The 16456-nt window shown below is 53.2% G+C and overlaps 2 protein-coding genes across 6 annotated transcripts; one reads left to right on the plus strand and one right to left on the minus strand.

Annotated features, from left to right (window-relative positions):
• Positions 1-84: 84 nt before the first annotated feature.
• PPT2 (palmitoyl-protein thioesterase 2) lies at positions 85-8949 on the minus strand. 5 transcript variants are annotated; one of them, XM_073884993.1, is made up of 10 exons: positions 8855-8949; positions 8503-8593; positions 6174-6367; positions 5767-5920; positions 5213-5308; positions 5016-5123; positions 4191-4274; positions 3987-4071; positions 1072-1126; positions 85-890 (listed from the first exon to the last, which is right to left on the minus strand). In XM_073884993.1, the coding sequence occupies exons 3-10, from the start codon at positions 6357-6359 to the stop codon at positions 747-749; spliced, it is 912 nt and encodes a 303-aa protein (XP_073741094.1). In that variant the 5' UTR covers positions 6360-6367; positions 8503-8593; positions 8855-8949; the 3' UTR covers positions 85-746. The 5 variants fall into 5 exon arrangements, with proteins under 5 accessions (XP_073741094.1, XP_073741095.1, XP_025718121.1 ...); XM_073884994.1 differs by lacking the exons at positions 8503-8593; positions 8855-8949 and adding exons at positions 6703-6748; positions 7301-7847; XM_025862336.2 differs by lacking the exon at positions 8855-8949 and having other exon boundaries at positions 8503-8806.
• A 63-nt stretch (positions 8950-9012) lies between these two features.
• Positions 9013-12652, plus strand: PRRT1 (proline rich transmembrane protein 1). The gene is made up of 4 exons (XM_025862340.2): positions 9013-9158; positions 10068-10606; positions 11235-11420; positions 11565-12652. Exons 1-4 carry the CDS (start codon positions 9140-9142, stop codon positions 11739-11741), a joined length of 921 nt encoding a protein of 306 aa, XP_025718125.1. The 5' UTR covers positions 9013-9139; the 3' UTR covers positions 11742-12652.
• Positions 12653-16456: the final 3804 nt, after the last annotated feature.

Genomic DNA, 16456 nt, shown 5'->3' on the forward strand with positions numbered 1-16456 from the left:
CTGGGCACCCAGACCTCAGACTCTCCATCCCCACCCTCCTTGGGGAGCCAGGTCCCCCTCACCTGGAAATGAGCCAAGCCACACTGAAGAAATGGAACTTTATTTCCATTAATACAGGGTTAACACCCATTCAATGGTAGCTAAAAGAGGGGCCGGGGCCTCAAAGAAACTAGGCTCCCAGGGGATACCCCAACACTGAACATAGGGACTGGGGGGATCCCCAAACCTGAGATGGGCCTCACAGGCCATAGATAATCCCCAACACTGACATTTCAAGAACGGAACTGTCCCCATAGGGGAGCCTCAGAACCCCACTCTCATGGGTAGTCCTTCCTGGGAGTTGGGAGGGCGGAGGAAAAGGGAACATGGGGAGAACAGAAGCTAAAAATGACCTGAGTGGCCTGGAAGGAGACCCCCGCAGCAGGCAGGGGCCGGGTTCTCCTCCGGTACAGCCCGAGACCGAGGAGCAGCAGAGTAGCCGCAAGTTCAAAACCTGGTTTCTCTCTTCCCAGCCTCGGCCTTGGGAGGGTGAGAGAGCACGGAGCAAACCCCAGACATGAGGTGCGGGAGACCAGGATGCGTCATTCACAGAGGAGAAGAGGAAGGGATCCTGGGAGCCCCAGTTGGTGCGGGCAGTGTGGGAGCAATGGGGTGGTCACAGGCACACCGGAGCCTGACATCTGCTTTCCAAGGCCACCGCTTGGTCTCTGGGCTGGGGAGTTCCTGGGGGATCCCTGAGGACATCCTCAGGAGAGCCAGGGTTCAATGCAGGCCTCATAAAGGGTACGGTTGGAGTGCCAGGCCGTGTGGGAGATCCCAGCCATCGGACACCTCACAATGGCTCCCCGGGCCAAGAGAGTCTTCAACCCAAAAGAATCCCGCAGATAAACCTTCAGGGTGGGCGAAGGGTCACAGGAGACAGACAGACGGAGAAACAAAATGAGTTCCTGCTGGTGTCCCAGGTCCCCTCCCGACAGGGTGAACCCTTCCGCTCTCAAGGGTCGGCGGCAGGGAGGGCTACAGAGGTGGGGCAGTGCATGAAGAAAGGGGAAGTAATCCCAGGGGGCTCACCGGTTGCTCCTCCATCTCCAAGACCGTCTCATTTGCGTCATAGAAACCGAAGAAGCTACAAAGAGATTGAGGGTGGGCAGGGGAGGAGGTTATCAGGAAAGGTGGAGAAAATCAAGGTAGGCTAGGGGCCTTCAGGAACACATGGCAGCAAGGAAGACACTCAAAATGGGGATCCTGTACCTCATGAGGTGATACAGAGGCTACAGCATGGCTTCTACAGAGTCCCATCAAAAATGCATAACCTGAATCTACTCGTGAGGCAACAGCCGACAAACCCCAACTGAGGGACATTCTACAAAATGGCTGGATCATACACCTCAAAAATTTCAATGTCAGAGACAAAGACTGAGGAAGTATTCCAGAAAAAAAACAAAGACTAAAAAGACAGGACAAGTATTTGGGACTCATAATCCCAGGTTGGATCTTGCAGTGGATCTTTTTTGCCCCCTATGGGGACAACTGGAAAATATTTGAATCAGGTCTATAGAATAGCCTATCCATGTTAAGTTCCTGACTTTCATCACTGTACTGTGGCTATGTAAGAAATGTCCTATACACAGGAAACAGTCACTGACATACCGAAGTTTCAGGGATAAAGAGACCTCATGTCTACAACCTACTCTCAAACGGTTCACAAACACACCTAGACCCCGTGTGTATGTTTACAGAGAATGGATGAGGGCATAAACATGGTAAAATGTTAACATTCAGAAAATCTAGGTGAAGAACACGTAAGATTGTTTTTGCAGTACTTTGGCAACTTATCAAGTATGAAATTATTCCAAAGTAAAAAGGTCTTAAATTTTTCAAAAGTACTATTTAATGACATGGGCCATGAGTGGGCACTGGCCATGAAGAACAAACATTACTGGGTAAGGGTGTAGGAGAGCAGCAGGGGCACACAGACCTGGATTTGAACTCCAGCTCTGCCGCACACTCCCAACTGTGTGTGGCCGAGCATCTTACTTACTCTCTTTGTCCTATCTAAAAATACTTCTTTGCAGAGAGGAAGTGAAGCCCCATGGTTAAGTTAGATAGCCTGACTTCACCAGTCACTGGCTCTATGAGGACTAAAAAAGTACTTAGAAGAGTGCCTTGGCATACAAAAGGTGCTATATTACTATCTTCAGAGGGTTGTGGAGGTAAAATGAGATAGAATAAATCCCATCCATGGGCGTCCATGACTCCTTCATTGAAAACCCTCCAAAGCCTTCCCATCTCACTCAAAATAAAAAGTCAAGGGCTATGGCTGCCAAGAGCTGGGGGGGAAGCAGGGATGGGGAGTTAATGTTTATTTATTTTTTTAAGATTTTATTTATTTGTCAGAGAGAGAGAGAGCACAAGCAGGGGGAACAGCAGAGGGAGAGGGAGAAGCAGACTTCCCACTGAGCAGGGAGCCCAATGCAGGACTTAATCCCAGGACCCTGGGATCATGACCCGAGCCGAAGGCAGACGCTTAACCGACTGAGTCACCCAGGCGCCCCAAGTTAATGTTTAATGGCTATGGAGTTTCAGTTTGGGAAGAAAAAAAAAGTTCTAGAGATGGATGATGGTGACAGTTACACAAGAATGTCAATGTGCTGAATGCCACTGAAGTGTACACTTAAAATGGTAAATTTTATGTTATGTTTATTTTCGGGGGAAAAAATCAAGGGCCTGACTGCCCTACAAAGGCTACACATCATTGGCTCCCTGCTACCCATTTCATCTCGTCTCCCACCCTCTCCCCAGCTCCCTGCACTCTAGCCACACTGGCTTCCTTATTCCTCACACCTGCCCCAGGACCTCTGTGGATGCTATTCCTTTCTCTGAGTCATTTTTCCCCCCAGATTGTTGCACAGCTCCTTCCTTCACTTAAGTTTCTACTCAAATGGCAACTCTTCCAGGACTTGTCTGGCCACTGTCTGACAAAGGCTCCAGTCATCTTCCAATCCCTTCCCCTGCCTTCTCTTACCACCATCTGACATGTATGTTTACATTTATTATCTGTCTCCTGCACTACTAGATCATAAGCTACGTAAGAGCAGGGACTTCTCTTTCATTTACCGCTGCATCCCAATGGCCCAGAACAGTGCCTGGACATACATACAGTGCTCAGTAAATACTTGTTGAGGACTAAAGTAGCTTAGGTGACATTTCAGATCACTCATGATGATCTGCAACAGAGGCCCACACATAGCACAATGGAGCCATGGATTTTCCTGAGGAACAGGATGGAAGGGACAGGGCTGGAGGCTATTACGGAAGCCCAGGTACATAAAAGAGTTGGTAAGAAACATAAAATGGCATGGAACTATACACACACATCCTACAATGAGAATTTCCTGGTTTTGATATTGTGCTGTAGTTACATAGGATGCACTCATGGGGGGAACCGGATGAAGGATACATACCCAGGACCTCTCTAAACTATCTCTGCGGGAGCCTGGGTGGCTCAGTCATTAAGCGTCTGCCTTCGGCTCAGGTCATGATCCCAGGGTCCTGGGATCGAGCCCTGCATCGGGCTCCCTGCTCAGCGGGAAGCCTGCTTCTCCCTCTCCCACTCCCCCGCTTGTGTTCCCTCTCTCACTGTCTCTCTGTCAAATAAATAAATGAACACTTTAAAAAAATAAAATAAAAAAATAAACTATCTTTGCAACTTCCTGTGAATCTGTAATTATCTGAAAGTTAAAAGCTTTAACAAAGCAAGGGTTTAGGGATGGAGAGGAAGCAGAGTCTGCAGGCCTTAGTGACTGGCTGGATACAAGGAGTTGAGGGATGACTCCCACGTTTTGGTCTTGAGTGACAGGATCCGTGGAGGGTGGGGCATGAACTGGACAGGGGGAGGTACAGGCCAGTTTCAGGCCTGAGATGAAAATTGTGGGGGGCTGGGGGATGTCCTTAGCCCATCTTCAGGCCACACAGTCCCTTATTACCTAGACTGCCAGGGGGTAATAACACCATCATCAGGGCCCCCAATCAGCACCAGACGGCCCACACGAAGAAAGTTCTTCCTCCATGCTGAAGAGTGGGAAGAAAAGAGCTTGAGTCAGTCACAGGGGTCGGGCCAGGCTGGAGAGGGAAACATAGGGGGTCAGAGAGGCAGAAAATGGGACCCAGGTAGGAGCCTAGGGTCTCACCTGTGGCGTTGGGATGATCTCTTTCACCATTGATCAGGGCCAGGAAGCTGCTGGCATTCAGGTACAAGTCATCATGGTGGGGGTCTAGGTACAAACAACAGTTAGAAAGAGAGTCAGAGGGGCACCTAGGTGGCTCAGTTGTTAAGCGTCTGCCTTCGGCTCAGGTCATGATCCCAGGGTCCTGGGATCGAGCCCCACATCGGGCTCCCTGCTCCGCGGGAAGCCTGCTTCTCCCTCTCCCACTCCCCCTGCTTGTGTTCCCTCTCTCGCTGTGTCTCTCTCTGTCAAATAAATAAATAAAATCTTTAAAAAAGAAAAAAGAGAGAGAGAAGCAGGGCAAAGAGGCAAGACCAGAGGCTGGAAGGCCAATCAGGGGACTACAATAATAGACAAGGTGAATACTAATATAACAGTAACAACAATAATAATTGTAAACACTACAGCAAACACCTTTACCCAGCACCTATGATGCCACGTACTGTTCAAAGTACATTATGTTCGTTAATGTATTTAATCTTTGCAACCCCCTATAGGGTAGATACTATATTATTATTTTACAGGTAAGGAAAACAGTCACAACCAAATATTTACTATCTGGCCCTTTAAAGAAAAAGTTTGCTGACCCCTGCCCCAGACTACACTCTGAAGTAATAAGGTAATACACATAAAGTGTTCTGAACAGTCCCTATTCACATAGTACATGCTCAATACATGTAAATAACTATCTTCAGCATCACCGCTGTTGGTTATGGTACAGGGAAGCAGCAGGCCCCACCCCTAGGGTGCCCCCTCCATGCAGACCCCAGTTTGGCATCCCCTATTCACCGTGCCAGTAGTTGCAGATGGAGAATTCCTGGCCCCAAGGGCTATAGCAGATCCGGTAGAGGTTAGACCTCATGGAGGTAGGGAAGAGCCACTTCAAATAGTCCGTATCTGGCAAGAGAACAGCAGTGTCCAGTGGCCCCAAACCTCTGTGTCCCCAAACCTCGGGGCCCCCTATAGAGCCCACCATCCCCACTCACCTCCATACTGTCCCATTTGTGGAGAGGAGAGAGAGATGAAAGAATCCACATTGTGCTCATCCATGACGGAGAGCAGTGCCCGGCACACCAGGCCCCCTGGAAACAGAATGCCACATTAGGCTGAGACTCAGGCACAGCAAGGCCAACAGCCTCCCCACTCGCCCCCCCACCACAAGTCCGTAAGGAGACTGAGGCCCAGAGAAAGCAGGCACACCCTGGGGCAAAAGGTTACACGTCATGTAAGTGACAGAGCCGGAATTAGATTCTGGGTCTTCTGACTCTAACTGTAGGTTGCTTTTTACTGTCCCATTATCCCTTATGTCCAAGAACCATGGGTAATGGCAAAAGGGAGCAGTAGTTGGGGAAGCCTCCCTCCCACTGGGGACACAGAGCAATAAGACCCAGGTGCTGAGGGAAGTCAGAAAAGTAGGTCTCAGGTACTAGGGCTCTGGCTGGAACATCGGGGTTCAGAAAACGGGACGCTAGGAAGTGTCCCTCAGATAAGGATCAAGCCTCAGATAGGGCTTAGAAGTTGGGAAGGGGAGGGCGCCTACCCTGCGAGTAGCAGATGAGATGCACCCCTTCGGGGGCCTTTGCCATGATGGGGGCCACAGCCTCTCCGAACCCTTGCACCTGTTCCCACAAGGGTCGCAAGCTCTCTCTCCCATCGAAGAGATCGAGCACTGTCACCACAGTCCCAGGGTGTGTCTGTGGGAAGGGGGCAATGCTGCAACAGGGGATGGACTATGAATCCCCTCCACACCGCCCCCCGGCCAGCGTCCACATGCCTACTGCGCCCTGCTAGAACCCGGCAACTCATCCCTCGACTCTCCCAACGCCGGCACCAGCTCCTCGAGGAACAGAGCAGACCCAGAAGGGCAGCTTTCAGTTCCCCATTCTCCTTCCCCCCCGTCACTACAGACGCCTCCAACGCCCCACAACCGGGTTTCCCCTGCCAGACCTCGTTGATGTATTCCAGCAGGTGGCGGAAGCTGTATGAGCTGTCAAAGAGCCCGTGGACCACGATGACCGGTTTGTAGGAAGCGCGATGGGGCGCGGGGGCCGCGGGCAGCAGCCGCGGCTGCAGGAACGGCAACAGGAGCAGGATCCCCGCCGGGGAGAGCCGCAGCCCCCTGAGGCCCAGCATGCTCCCGCCTGAGAAGGGGGCGATGAGGGCCTGTGAGACAGATGGCAACACGCTCTCCCCTCGGAGCAGACGCCCGGCATTCGACACCTCCCGCCCGTGCTCACACTAGGTCCAGGTCACAAAATAGCCCGCTTTGAACTTACTTCAGGGCTGCAGAGAAACACACCCCCCTACACGTCGACGCACGGACACGCACCCGAAACCCCGCCCCCAACTCAGCGGGGACTCAGTCCCTAGGCCCAGGATCTTCCTAATGCATCATCCCAGCCATGCACGACCCTGGGTTTTGCAAGAAAAGACCCCTGAGCAGCAGCGCAGGCTCCTGGAGAATGCAAGCTCCCACCTGGCCTAGGTCCGTGAGCCTGGCTCCGCCTGCTAGTTACTTCTCCCTAGATTGGAACCCGCGGGGGGGAGGGGAAGGGTGTAAGGAGAGCGCGCGCAGGGGAATGACGGATGGGAGAGGGGAGGCTGCTAGGGGGTCGCGCTTCGCCGTCACGTCCGGGGCTTTCCCTGGCAACCGTGCCCGCGTCCCCTGTAACGCAGGCCGGGACCGGAGGGGCAATGGAACATTCCACTGCCTTCCGGGAGCGGGGGAGGAAGCAGGCAGAGCGATCCATTTAGGCCCGCGGGGAGAGAAAGAAGCGGCAAACATATCCTGGGAATCGAGAGGCCAGTCCAGGCCTTGCTGCACCAGCGACCCGAGGGTCCGATTTCCTGGCCGTGATTCGCCCCAATTCCCAATTCAGGCGTCCAGCTCCGCTGCGGAACATGAAGTTCTCTTTCCCCCAGGGTGGGGGGTGGGGGGGAGGGCGCTGGGGAATAGACCGGGGAAAAGCAGCCCTCCGCATTTCGTCCTACGCCGGATCAGGGCTGAAGCCAGCCCAGGCGGACCCCACCCCACCCCTACCCGCCCGCCGGCCGGCCCCAGGTCAGCGTCTTACAACTCTTCATTATGAAGTGCGTGTAGTGCCCTTGTGTCCAGGGACGCGAAGAGTCCTCGAGGCCCCTCGAGCTAAAAGTGCAGCCTGGCCCAGTTTCTCCTGGCCTACTCTACTCCGCGCCCGGTATACGACCCACCTCCAAGGGGCGGAGGGCCCCCGGGGCAGCGCTGACTCACGCTCGCGTGGTTTCCACCCGTCTTTCAACTTGAGGGACCCCCACAATCTGCCCTTAGCTGGGAGCTCCTGTGTGCGGCTTCCGACGCAGACCCTCGCACCGTATCCAGACCCCCGAGCTCCAGGCGCCCGGCACCTCCGCCTGTGACCCCTTCCCGATACCTGGGTGGGCTTTTACTTAGCATTTAAAGGCGCTTCCCTTGAGGAAAAAGGTTTTCGAAGCTTGTCTGAATCCCTCCCTCTATTCACAAGGTCTTTGCAGGTCTAAAGTCTCAATAAAACCGATTTGTGCCCCGGGGTGTGTGATGTGAGGGTGGGGTGGCGGTAGGGGGTCAGGAGCGCACCCGAACGCCTTGGAAACTAGAACGACCAGTTTGGGGCCGTGACCTAAATGTCTGGAGCCTGGGACTGGTCCAGGCGAGGGCCTCAGCTCTGTAGGCTCCGCTTGGACGCGGAGGGGAAGGACACAGCCCGGGAGGGCGACTGCCTCAGGCGGGGGATGGGGAGGACTAATCTGAAGCTGGAGGCCGGGGACTGTGTTTTTGCAAAAAGCCCAACTCCTGTAAGTCTCAGTAGACTGCCTACCTTCACCTTCCCTCCCTATATAAGCGCTCCCAAGATACGACGAACAAATAAAGGACCGGAATTACAGCTGTGCTCCGACCCCCCCCCCCACCACCACTACCACACACTCCTGTCGATTCAGGAGGTGGCCTCGCGTCTTGGCAGGGGTGGTGGGTGGGTGGGTTGGATTTTAAAAAATAGATCTGAACACTGACGCGCCCAGGAACTCTAAGAAGCCCAATTATCAAAGGGGGAAAGGGAGACCAAGCACATATTCCCAAAACAGAGTTGCCAGAAATGAGCTGATCCATCCCCTCCTTCTCCCAAAGTGCTCAGCTCCTTCACCCTGGAGGAAAAGGTATCTCCGTATCCCCCAAGCTTCCTCTCTGTCCTCCCACCCCCACTCCCCCAGCCACAGGCCCAACTCCCGCTGAACCACTATAAACCCAAGCCCCCCACTTTACCTGCAGTTCACCCCAGGCCATAACCCTGGGAACTCTTCAAGCCATCGCAGGTCTCAGCTCTGCAGTTCTCCCTCATACACAGTTATCTTTCCTAAAGTGGGGGAAAGTAGAGCTAAGGATTTGGAAGAAGATCCTGAGAACTTTCAGGGACTCTGAGGGAAGCTGAGGAGGGGGGCCCCTGACTAGGGTGAACCAGATCCGGTGGGGACTGGGGTACTGAATCCACTGAACACCTGCTCACTTCCTCCCACGATACAATCACTACAGCCAGTCTTAGAGGGGAAGACTCTAGAGAATTCTCCCTCCCTCCTCCCCTCCCTTGGTCCCACCCGCCCTTCCTGGTCTTACTTGCCTCCCTGTTTCCATGACAACTCCAAGGGAGCCCAAACTGGGGGCTTGAATGCCGGGGTGAGAGGAGGAGAGACGGAGTGAGGGTACCTCGGAAACTCTCCCCCTCCCTCTCCTCGGTCCCTTTAAGCTCCCCCCCCCTCCCTGCTCTCCCTCCGCCCCCCGCCGCTGTCTTCATCTCTCCATCTCTGTGCTGCTGCCGGCTGCGCAATCTGCACACCGAGACTCCGACGCCAGCCAGGGACCCCGACTCCTGCTACAGGGACCCTGTCCCAGCGAGACCACAGGCATGTCATCGGAAAAGTCAGGTAAAAAAACAACAAAACCTGCCCTTTCCACCATCTCCAGACTCTTCCCCCCATCCTTGGCCCCAACCCCCTCCCTCCCTTACCCCTGGGGGGGGGGGGGTTTGATTCTGTTTCATTCCCCTTCTGTCCAGCTCTCAACCCCCCATCCCCCTTCTCTTTCTATATCCCTCCCTTCTCTTCCTTTCCTCCTTCCAATCTCAGCCTCATCCCCTTGCCAGCAACACGGAAAGGGGACAGGTTGAAAGGGTGAGGGAAGTACAGAGTGGCCTAGCATCAGCCAGGTACTGCAGAGATAGCATCATTGGGAGTGACAGATGGACAGATGACACTGGCTTGCATGGAGACATCCAGTGGAGATATATAAAGATATGATCAGATGGAGGTTGTCAGGGGAGTGAAATCCAGAAGACCCTTCTTTATCTGCCCCAAAAGAGGAACTGGGATTCCCAGAGAGGCTAGGGCACCCCGCCCCAGGACAAGAAGGCAGAGTGGAATATGTCATCGCACATGTGTTTATACAACTGTTGACTTGAGCAAATGTTAACACAGTGTTGCATGTCTACACATGTGCACACACAGGACTAGCTCAGATGGGCAAGCCCAAGGCAGCCGTAGCTTGGGTGGCCGGTGAAAGCTAGGTATGGGCACATTGCTGTAGATGGAGAAGAGTGGAGGAGAGTTTCGACCTCAAAACTAGATTGAAAAAAAGAAGGGGGGGGACAGATGGCCTAGATACAACCCCTTTCCTGCCCCAAGACCAAGAGATGGCTTCTCACCCGTCTCCTCTGTCTCTCCCATTATCTTTCTCCATCCCTGGCCCTCTGTGTCTCCCCTTTACCCCCTTCCTTATCTCTTCTCTGCCTGTCTTGTCTCTGTCCCCATACCCTCTCCTCCGCTCACCACCCCCAGGCCTCTCAGACTCAGTCCCCCACACCTCTCCACCACCCTATAATGCTCCCCAGCCCCCGGCCGAACCCCCCGCCCCTCCCCCACAGGCAGCCCCTTCCTCTCACCACCACCACCACCACCACTACCACCAGTCCGGGACCGCCACCCTCCCGCGCTTAGGGGCAGGCGGCCTGGCTTCTTCTGCGGCCACTGCTCAGCGCGGTCCCTCATCTTCCGCCACTCTGCCGAGGCCACCACACCACGCCCCGCCCGGCCCGGCCGCCGGGGCGCCCCCACCCGGCTGCGCTACCTTGCCCCGCATGCCACCCGACCCTTACCTGCAGGAGACTCGCTTCGAGGGCCCACTGCCCCCGCCGCCGCCAGCCGCCGCCGCGCCGCCCCCGCCAGCGCCCTCTCATACTGCCCAGGCTCCGGGCTTCGTGGTGCCCACGCACACGGGGGCGGTAGGCACGCTGCCACTGGGGGGCTATGTAGCCCCCGGCTACCCCTTACAGCTGCAGCCTTGCACTGCCTACGTGCCGGTCTACCCGGTGGGCACGGTGAGTACAGGGTGGACAGGGTCCCGGGAGGAAGGGCTGGAGACACACTGGGGGCTGGTGGGATAGAGAAACAGGGCCACGGGACCGGGCAGGTTCCTAGGACAAGGCCCAGGGAGAGGAGGGACTGAGGAAAGGCTTGGGAATGTGTGTGTGTGGTGGGGTGAGGGGGAGGATCTGGCGGTCAGTTGGGATCAGAGATCAGGGTCTGAGAAGGGGAACGGAGCACAGAAGTCCAGAGGACTTTTGAAAGAAGGAAAAGATTGAGGGGGGAGAAGAAATGAAATCTGGGGACCAAGGAGGAGAAAGGAGAAGAAACCTGGAACTGACTGAGTAGGGAAGGCGGATACTTGGGGAGAAGAAACAAGGCCTGAAGTGAGCCAGGGCCGCACTGATGGGGCCATACCTTCCGGGGAGGGAGTGTGGAGACCGCTAAGAATACAGGGTAATGACAGCAACCAAGAGAAGAGAGGGACCTACGCCGAATTCATGGGTGTCCTGGAAGGGTAGTGGATAAGTTCCTTTGAGAAGCAAAGTGCAAGAATGGTGCCTTAAAAACCACTCTGCCAGACGCAGAACGTTGGTGGGCTAAGAGAGGATGGGAATGACGTTCTGTCCTCTCCCTGCACAGCCCTATACAGGCGGGACCCCGGGGGGAACAGGAGTAACCTCCACGCTCCCCCCGCCGCCCCAGGGCCCAGGGTTGGCCCTGCTGGAGCCGAGGCGCCCGCCGCACGACTACATGCCCATCGCGGTGCTGACCACCATCTGCTGCTTCTGGCCCACGGGCATCATCGCCATCTTCAAGGCCGTGCAGGTGCAAAGGGGGAGTCGAGGGCGGCGTTTGGGAAGGGCGGCCTCACTCGGTTTTTCCTGTTCTAAGGGAGTGCTGGATGTTCGGGGGAAGCATCTCAGAGGGCGCAGCAGCTCTGATCCTCTTGCTTCCGCCCTTCCCCCGCAGGTGCGCACGGCCTTGGCCCGTGGAGACATGGTGTCTGCCGAGATCGCTTCACGCGAGGCCCGGAACTTCTCCTTCATCTCCCTGGCGGTGGGTATCGCAGCCATGGTGCTCTGTACTATCCTCACCGTAGTCATCATCATTGCCGCGCAGCACCACGAGAACTACTGGGACCCGTAACGACTCGCCCGGCCCGGCCCCACCCCGCGCCCCTCAACCTCCCAAGCGCGTTCTGCAGCCACGCCGCGGATCCAGTGGGTGCCCCGCACACCTGCCTCTGGGGCCACCAAATTTCGATACATCCTAAACTCGGCCTCCACGGAACTTCTCGCCTTGCGGGCACGCTCCGAATCCAGTTCCTCAGGAACCCCGAAAAAACCCCCACCCCCAGAAATACCACTTCCCAGGATCCCCGCCAAATGCCCGGCCCTCAGTCACTCCAGTCCCCCGCCGCCTCTAAATGCAGCGCCCCCAGCCGAGCTCCTTCGGTCTCCGCTCCCCAGCCGGAGACTGGTCCCCAAAGCCCCGCCTCCTCTTTAGGCTCCGCCCCGGCTCCGACAAAACCCCGCCTCCAGGTCGGCAGGCTCCGCCTTCTTTTTGTCCCCGCGGGGTGATTCAGTCCAGTGATTGGGTTGGGGCCATAAGGCTTCTCCCTACACTGACAGACTCCTCCCCTTCTCCTGGCGCAGGGACCTAGCCCCGGGGTAGCCACGCCCCCACGCTCTCTCATCTTTTCGTAGTCCAGTTTTGTCTCTTCCACCCCGGTCTCTTCCTATTTTCTTGCTAATCCCAGAACCTCTACTTTTGGTATTTTTGGAATGAGATTTGGGAGGTTCCCAGTTTAGGACCTTTCACCCTGGGATGACGAAAGCCCCCGTTCTCTGTAAATATTCCCTTCCACCTATCCCAACCAGTGGGCAGCTGGGCAGAAGGTAACCCAGGGTACGGACCTCCCAGCGTCGGGAGGAGCCAGCCCGCTCCCCGCTCCCCTCGGCAGTCCCCACCTTGTTCTGATTTGTGTGTGAGTGTGTGTGTGAATTTCTGAAAGAATATTAAAGAGACTAAGTGGATTTATCACCCGCAATTCCAAAGACTGCAGCCTTGCAAAGACCCTCCTCTTTTGTTTGCCCCTTTTACCTCCCCTTAGCTTCCCTTCCAAGGGAAAGAGATAAAGAAAACTGACAGAGACAAAAGTGGGAGGAGCAGATCTCCAAGACACCAGAAAGACAGACACAACCCTGGGGGCTGGGGGCAGGGGCAGGGATCTCCTTAGGAATTCCACCAGGGAGATCTGGTATGAGGTCCATTCTTGATGGGGATTTCTTTCCCTAGTACACATTCCCACTTCCTACTAGACTGGGCTTAGGGCTGTGAAGAGAGAGCATTTACAGTTAGACCCAATATCTATCCCCAGAACTCCAGGAAATCAGGAGAAAAGGACAGACTGTTCTGAGGAAGTTGGTCAGGGACAGGGTGGCAGAGAAAAGATGCCAACTGCCTACAGCTGTTCCTGCCTTTGAGCCAGAGGGTGGCAAACAATTTCGATTAGAGCCCTACGTGGTTTGTTGTACCTGTATAAGCAAAGGGAGCAGAGTGCTAAGGGAGGCCATCTCAATCCATTCAGGTTGCTGTAACAAAAATACTAGACTGGGTGGCTTATAAGCAGCAGAAATTTATTTCTCACAGTTCTGTAGGCTGGAAGTCTGAGAGCATAGCAGAGTCGGGTGAGGGCCCTCTTCTGAGTTACAGACTTATCATTGTATCCTTACTGGTTAAGGGGCAAGGGAGCTCTATAGGGTCTCTTTTATAAGAGCCCTAATCCCATTCATGTGAGCTCCACCCTCTTGACCTAAGCACCTTCCAAAGACCCCACCTCCTAAAACCATCAAATTATGCATTATGATTTCAACATATGAGTTTTGGAGGGACCACAAACATTCAGAACACAGCAGAGCCCCACGGAGGAGGTCACTAGGCTCTGAAAGTCCAGCTGGAGCTAGTTGCCCTCTCCTAGCCTGAGGTCAACCAGGAGGCCTCTGGTGGGGGTGGGGGCGGTGCATAAGCAGTGGACTCAGTATCTTCAGCTGTACACCTGCAGGCCGGGGTTCTATGCTGAATTTGTGCATTCATACAACATGAGTCTGCAGGATGCTGGCGTGACATCTGCTGAAACAAGGGATGCAATCACTGACCTCATGGGTTTTAGGATCTAGAAGGAACGCCATCCACTGAGACAGGAGCCGTGGGAGGAGGATGGGATGGAGTAGGGAAATTGTGAGCTCTCCTTTGGACGTTTCAGATCTTACGTGCTTCGCTCACCAAACATATTGAAAAGAGAATTCACATTTGCAGCTTCCGCTTCCTCACCACCTACTCACTAGCTGCCCCCCCCCTTAAATAAGTATTGTCAGGGATGTGTCTGTGTCTCTTTCTTTCATACCCACTATTTCTTAACCCTTTTTTTTTTTATTTCTTAACCCTTTAAAATATTCTTCCACTCCCCACTCTACTGAAACTGCTCTCTCAAATCGTACCCAATGACCAGAAGTTACCAAGAACCAAAATCAATGGTATTTGCAGAGTATGTGCACACTGCCTCTCTGAACCCTCCTAGGTCTGTCCCTTGACCCTAGACTCTCCACTCCCTTGGTCCAGGGACATGTAATCTTTGCCCCCATCTACTTCCGCACATACTTCTAATCATCCCCCTCCTCCTCTCCTCTCCTTTTTTCTCCTCCCTTCTCCTAAGTATCCATCTCTAGGTTTTTTCCTTTTCTGAGACGTTCCCTTAAAAATCTCATCTACTCCAGACTCAGATATCATTTCTAACTAAATGTTTCTCTGCCATAGACTGAGTGTTTGTGTTCTCCCCCAAATTCATATGTTGGAATCTAATCCTAGTGTGATATGGGGCCTTTGGGAGGTGATTAGGTCATGAGAACAGACCCTCATGAATGGGACTAGTACCCTTCTAAATGAGACCCCAGAGAGTTCCATTGCCCCTTCCACCACATGAGGACACAGTGAGAATTCAACCTTCTATGTCCCAGAAGGGGTTCTCACCCTATACCAAGTCTGCCAGCACCTGGATCTTGGACTTTCCAGTCTCCAGAACTGTGAGGCGTTTCTGTTGTTTATAAGCCACGCAGTTTATGGTATTTTGTTATAGCAGTCTGAGTTGACTGAGACGTTCTCCAACCTATATGTATGTAGGCATTCTTCCAGCGCCAGTGGAATATGGCCACATGGACCACGCTGCTGATCCTCTAAATTTGGCATGTTCCAAACCAAAATTATGAAATGCCATGGAAAACCTGCTTCCCTGTTTCTGTTAATGGCACCATTTCCCCATCACCCTTGTCTGAAAACTTGAGGCTTCCTCCATCTTCCTCCTGCCTTTACTTTTGGTGTACTGTCAAGCCAAATCAATTCTATCATCATAATATCTTTTGAATCCGTAACTTTTCCTCAGCCCTTGTCTGAAAAATGACCTCATCTAGGATTGCTGCAACAGCTCCTCTAAAAGGTCACCCTACTTCTTGCCTCTTGCAGCTCCCGGTTTCCCTCAACACTGCTGTCCCTAAACACATTTCTTTTATAGCTTCACTGCTCAAAAGCCCTTCAAGATTCCCTATTGCTTACTCAATTATTTATAAAATTGTAATCTGGCCTTCAACCCCTTCCATAATTTAAAAACATCCAGCTTTCTCTCTTCAACCTAATCTCCAACCAAACTGAATTTCTCATCATTCCCACCCCCAGGTCCTTGCCCAGCTGTTCTCAAATCTTAGACCTCATTCTCTAAACTCTATCTCTTACAAACCAAATTGTTTGCTGCTTGTCAGGTGTTTCAGACCACATCTGAGCTTGTGCTCATGATGTTCTCCTCCTTCACATCTGCATCTCCACTTGGCCAAAACTTCAGGACTCAGATTAATTCACCCCCTGACTCAAGCCAGAAGGAATTTGTCTCCTATGGTTTGAACTAAAGCAGTGGTTTCTATAAACAGAGCTCCAGACATTCCTTGGAGCACAGATTCTCATCCCTGGCTATACATTAGAGTCATCTGGGAGCATTTAAAAATCCCAAAGCCCAGGTCACATCCTGAACCAATTAAATCACAATCTCCGGAGGTGGGACTCAGGCATCAATATTTCTTTAGACATCCTCAGATAATTCCAAGGGGCAGCTAAGGTTGGGAATTACAGGCTTAAAGGCAGTTTAGGGACCACAAAGGGAGAAGGGGGAAGCCCAAAAGGTGTGGCTTCAACTAGAGCAACATTCATTAACAGAAAGTTCTGCAGGTCTAACACTATACATTGTTCACTTTATCTGCATTTTCCCATCTCTTCCCACCTGAGATCTTGATGCACACGTCTTACTTTGAGAGCTGCTTGAAGGCAGGAGCCAAATTTGGCTTTTCTCTGGTTTTTAGATCCTCATCGGATAAAACCTCTTGTACCAATCTTTGAACTCAATTGAATGGAAGAGAATTAGGCAGAGGAAGAAGTGACTCACAATGACTTCTTCCAGATCACTTCACCCAGACTCCTGGAGCCTGGAGACATATTCATTTGATTCTGGAGTGAAGTGAAGGCATATTCCAATTTGATTCTCCACCCACTTTATCTCAATTCCCTCCCAGCATGGTGCCCTTGGTTCTTGCACCACCATGGACAGAGATTCCATCCTCTGGGAGAGGCTCTGGCCCCTTCTGACATCTACACGGGAGATTTAATTCCCCCATGATTTGATTCTGGGTCATCATTCCCCCTAATTCATATTGAAAATTTAGTACCTAGGTTACTGTCTTCCTCTCTACCACCACCTCTGTCATTTCATTATTTTGGGTGGCTTTGATATCCCTGTAGATAACCATCTAGCATAATGGTCA

The sequence above is a fragment of the Callorhinus ursinus genome, unplaced genomic scaffold (genome assembly GCF_003265705.2).
Source record: "Callorhinus ursinus isolate GAN/ISIS: 27379988/994484 unplaced genomic scaffold, GSC_fseal_2.0 scaffold59, whole genome shotgun sequence".
NCBI lineage: Eukaryota > Metazoa > Chordata > Mammalia > Carnivora > Otariidae > Callorhinus > Callorhinus ursinus.

Excerpts from the sequence above, each read along its gene's own strand:
- PPT2 (XM_025862335.2), bottom strand. Across the intron at positions 5,124-5,212 it reads ACAAATGGGACAGTATGGAG|ATACGGACTATTTGAAGTGG; the intron begins GTGAGTGGGGAT and ends TTCTCTTGCCAG. Across the intron at positions 1,127-3,986 it reads ATTACCCCCTGGCAGTCTAG|CTTCTTCGGTTTCTATGACG; the intron begins GTAATAAGGGAC and ends ATCTCTTTGTAG.
- PRRT1 (XM_025862340.2), top strand. Across the intron at positions 10,607-11,234 it reads CGGTCTACCCGGTGGGCACG|CCCTATACAGGCGGGACCCC; the intron begins GTGAGTACAGGG and ends CTCCCTGCACAG. Across the intron at positions 11,421-11,564 it reads CCATCTTCAAGGCCGTGCAG|GTGCGCACGGCCTTGGCCCG; the intron begins GTGCAAAGGGGG and ends CTTCCCCCGCAG.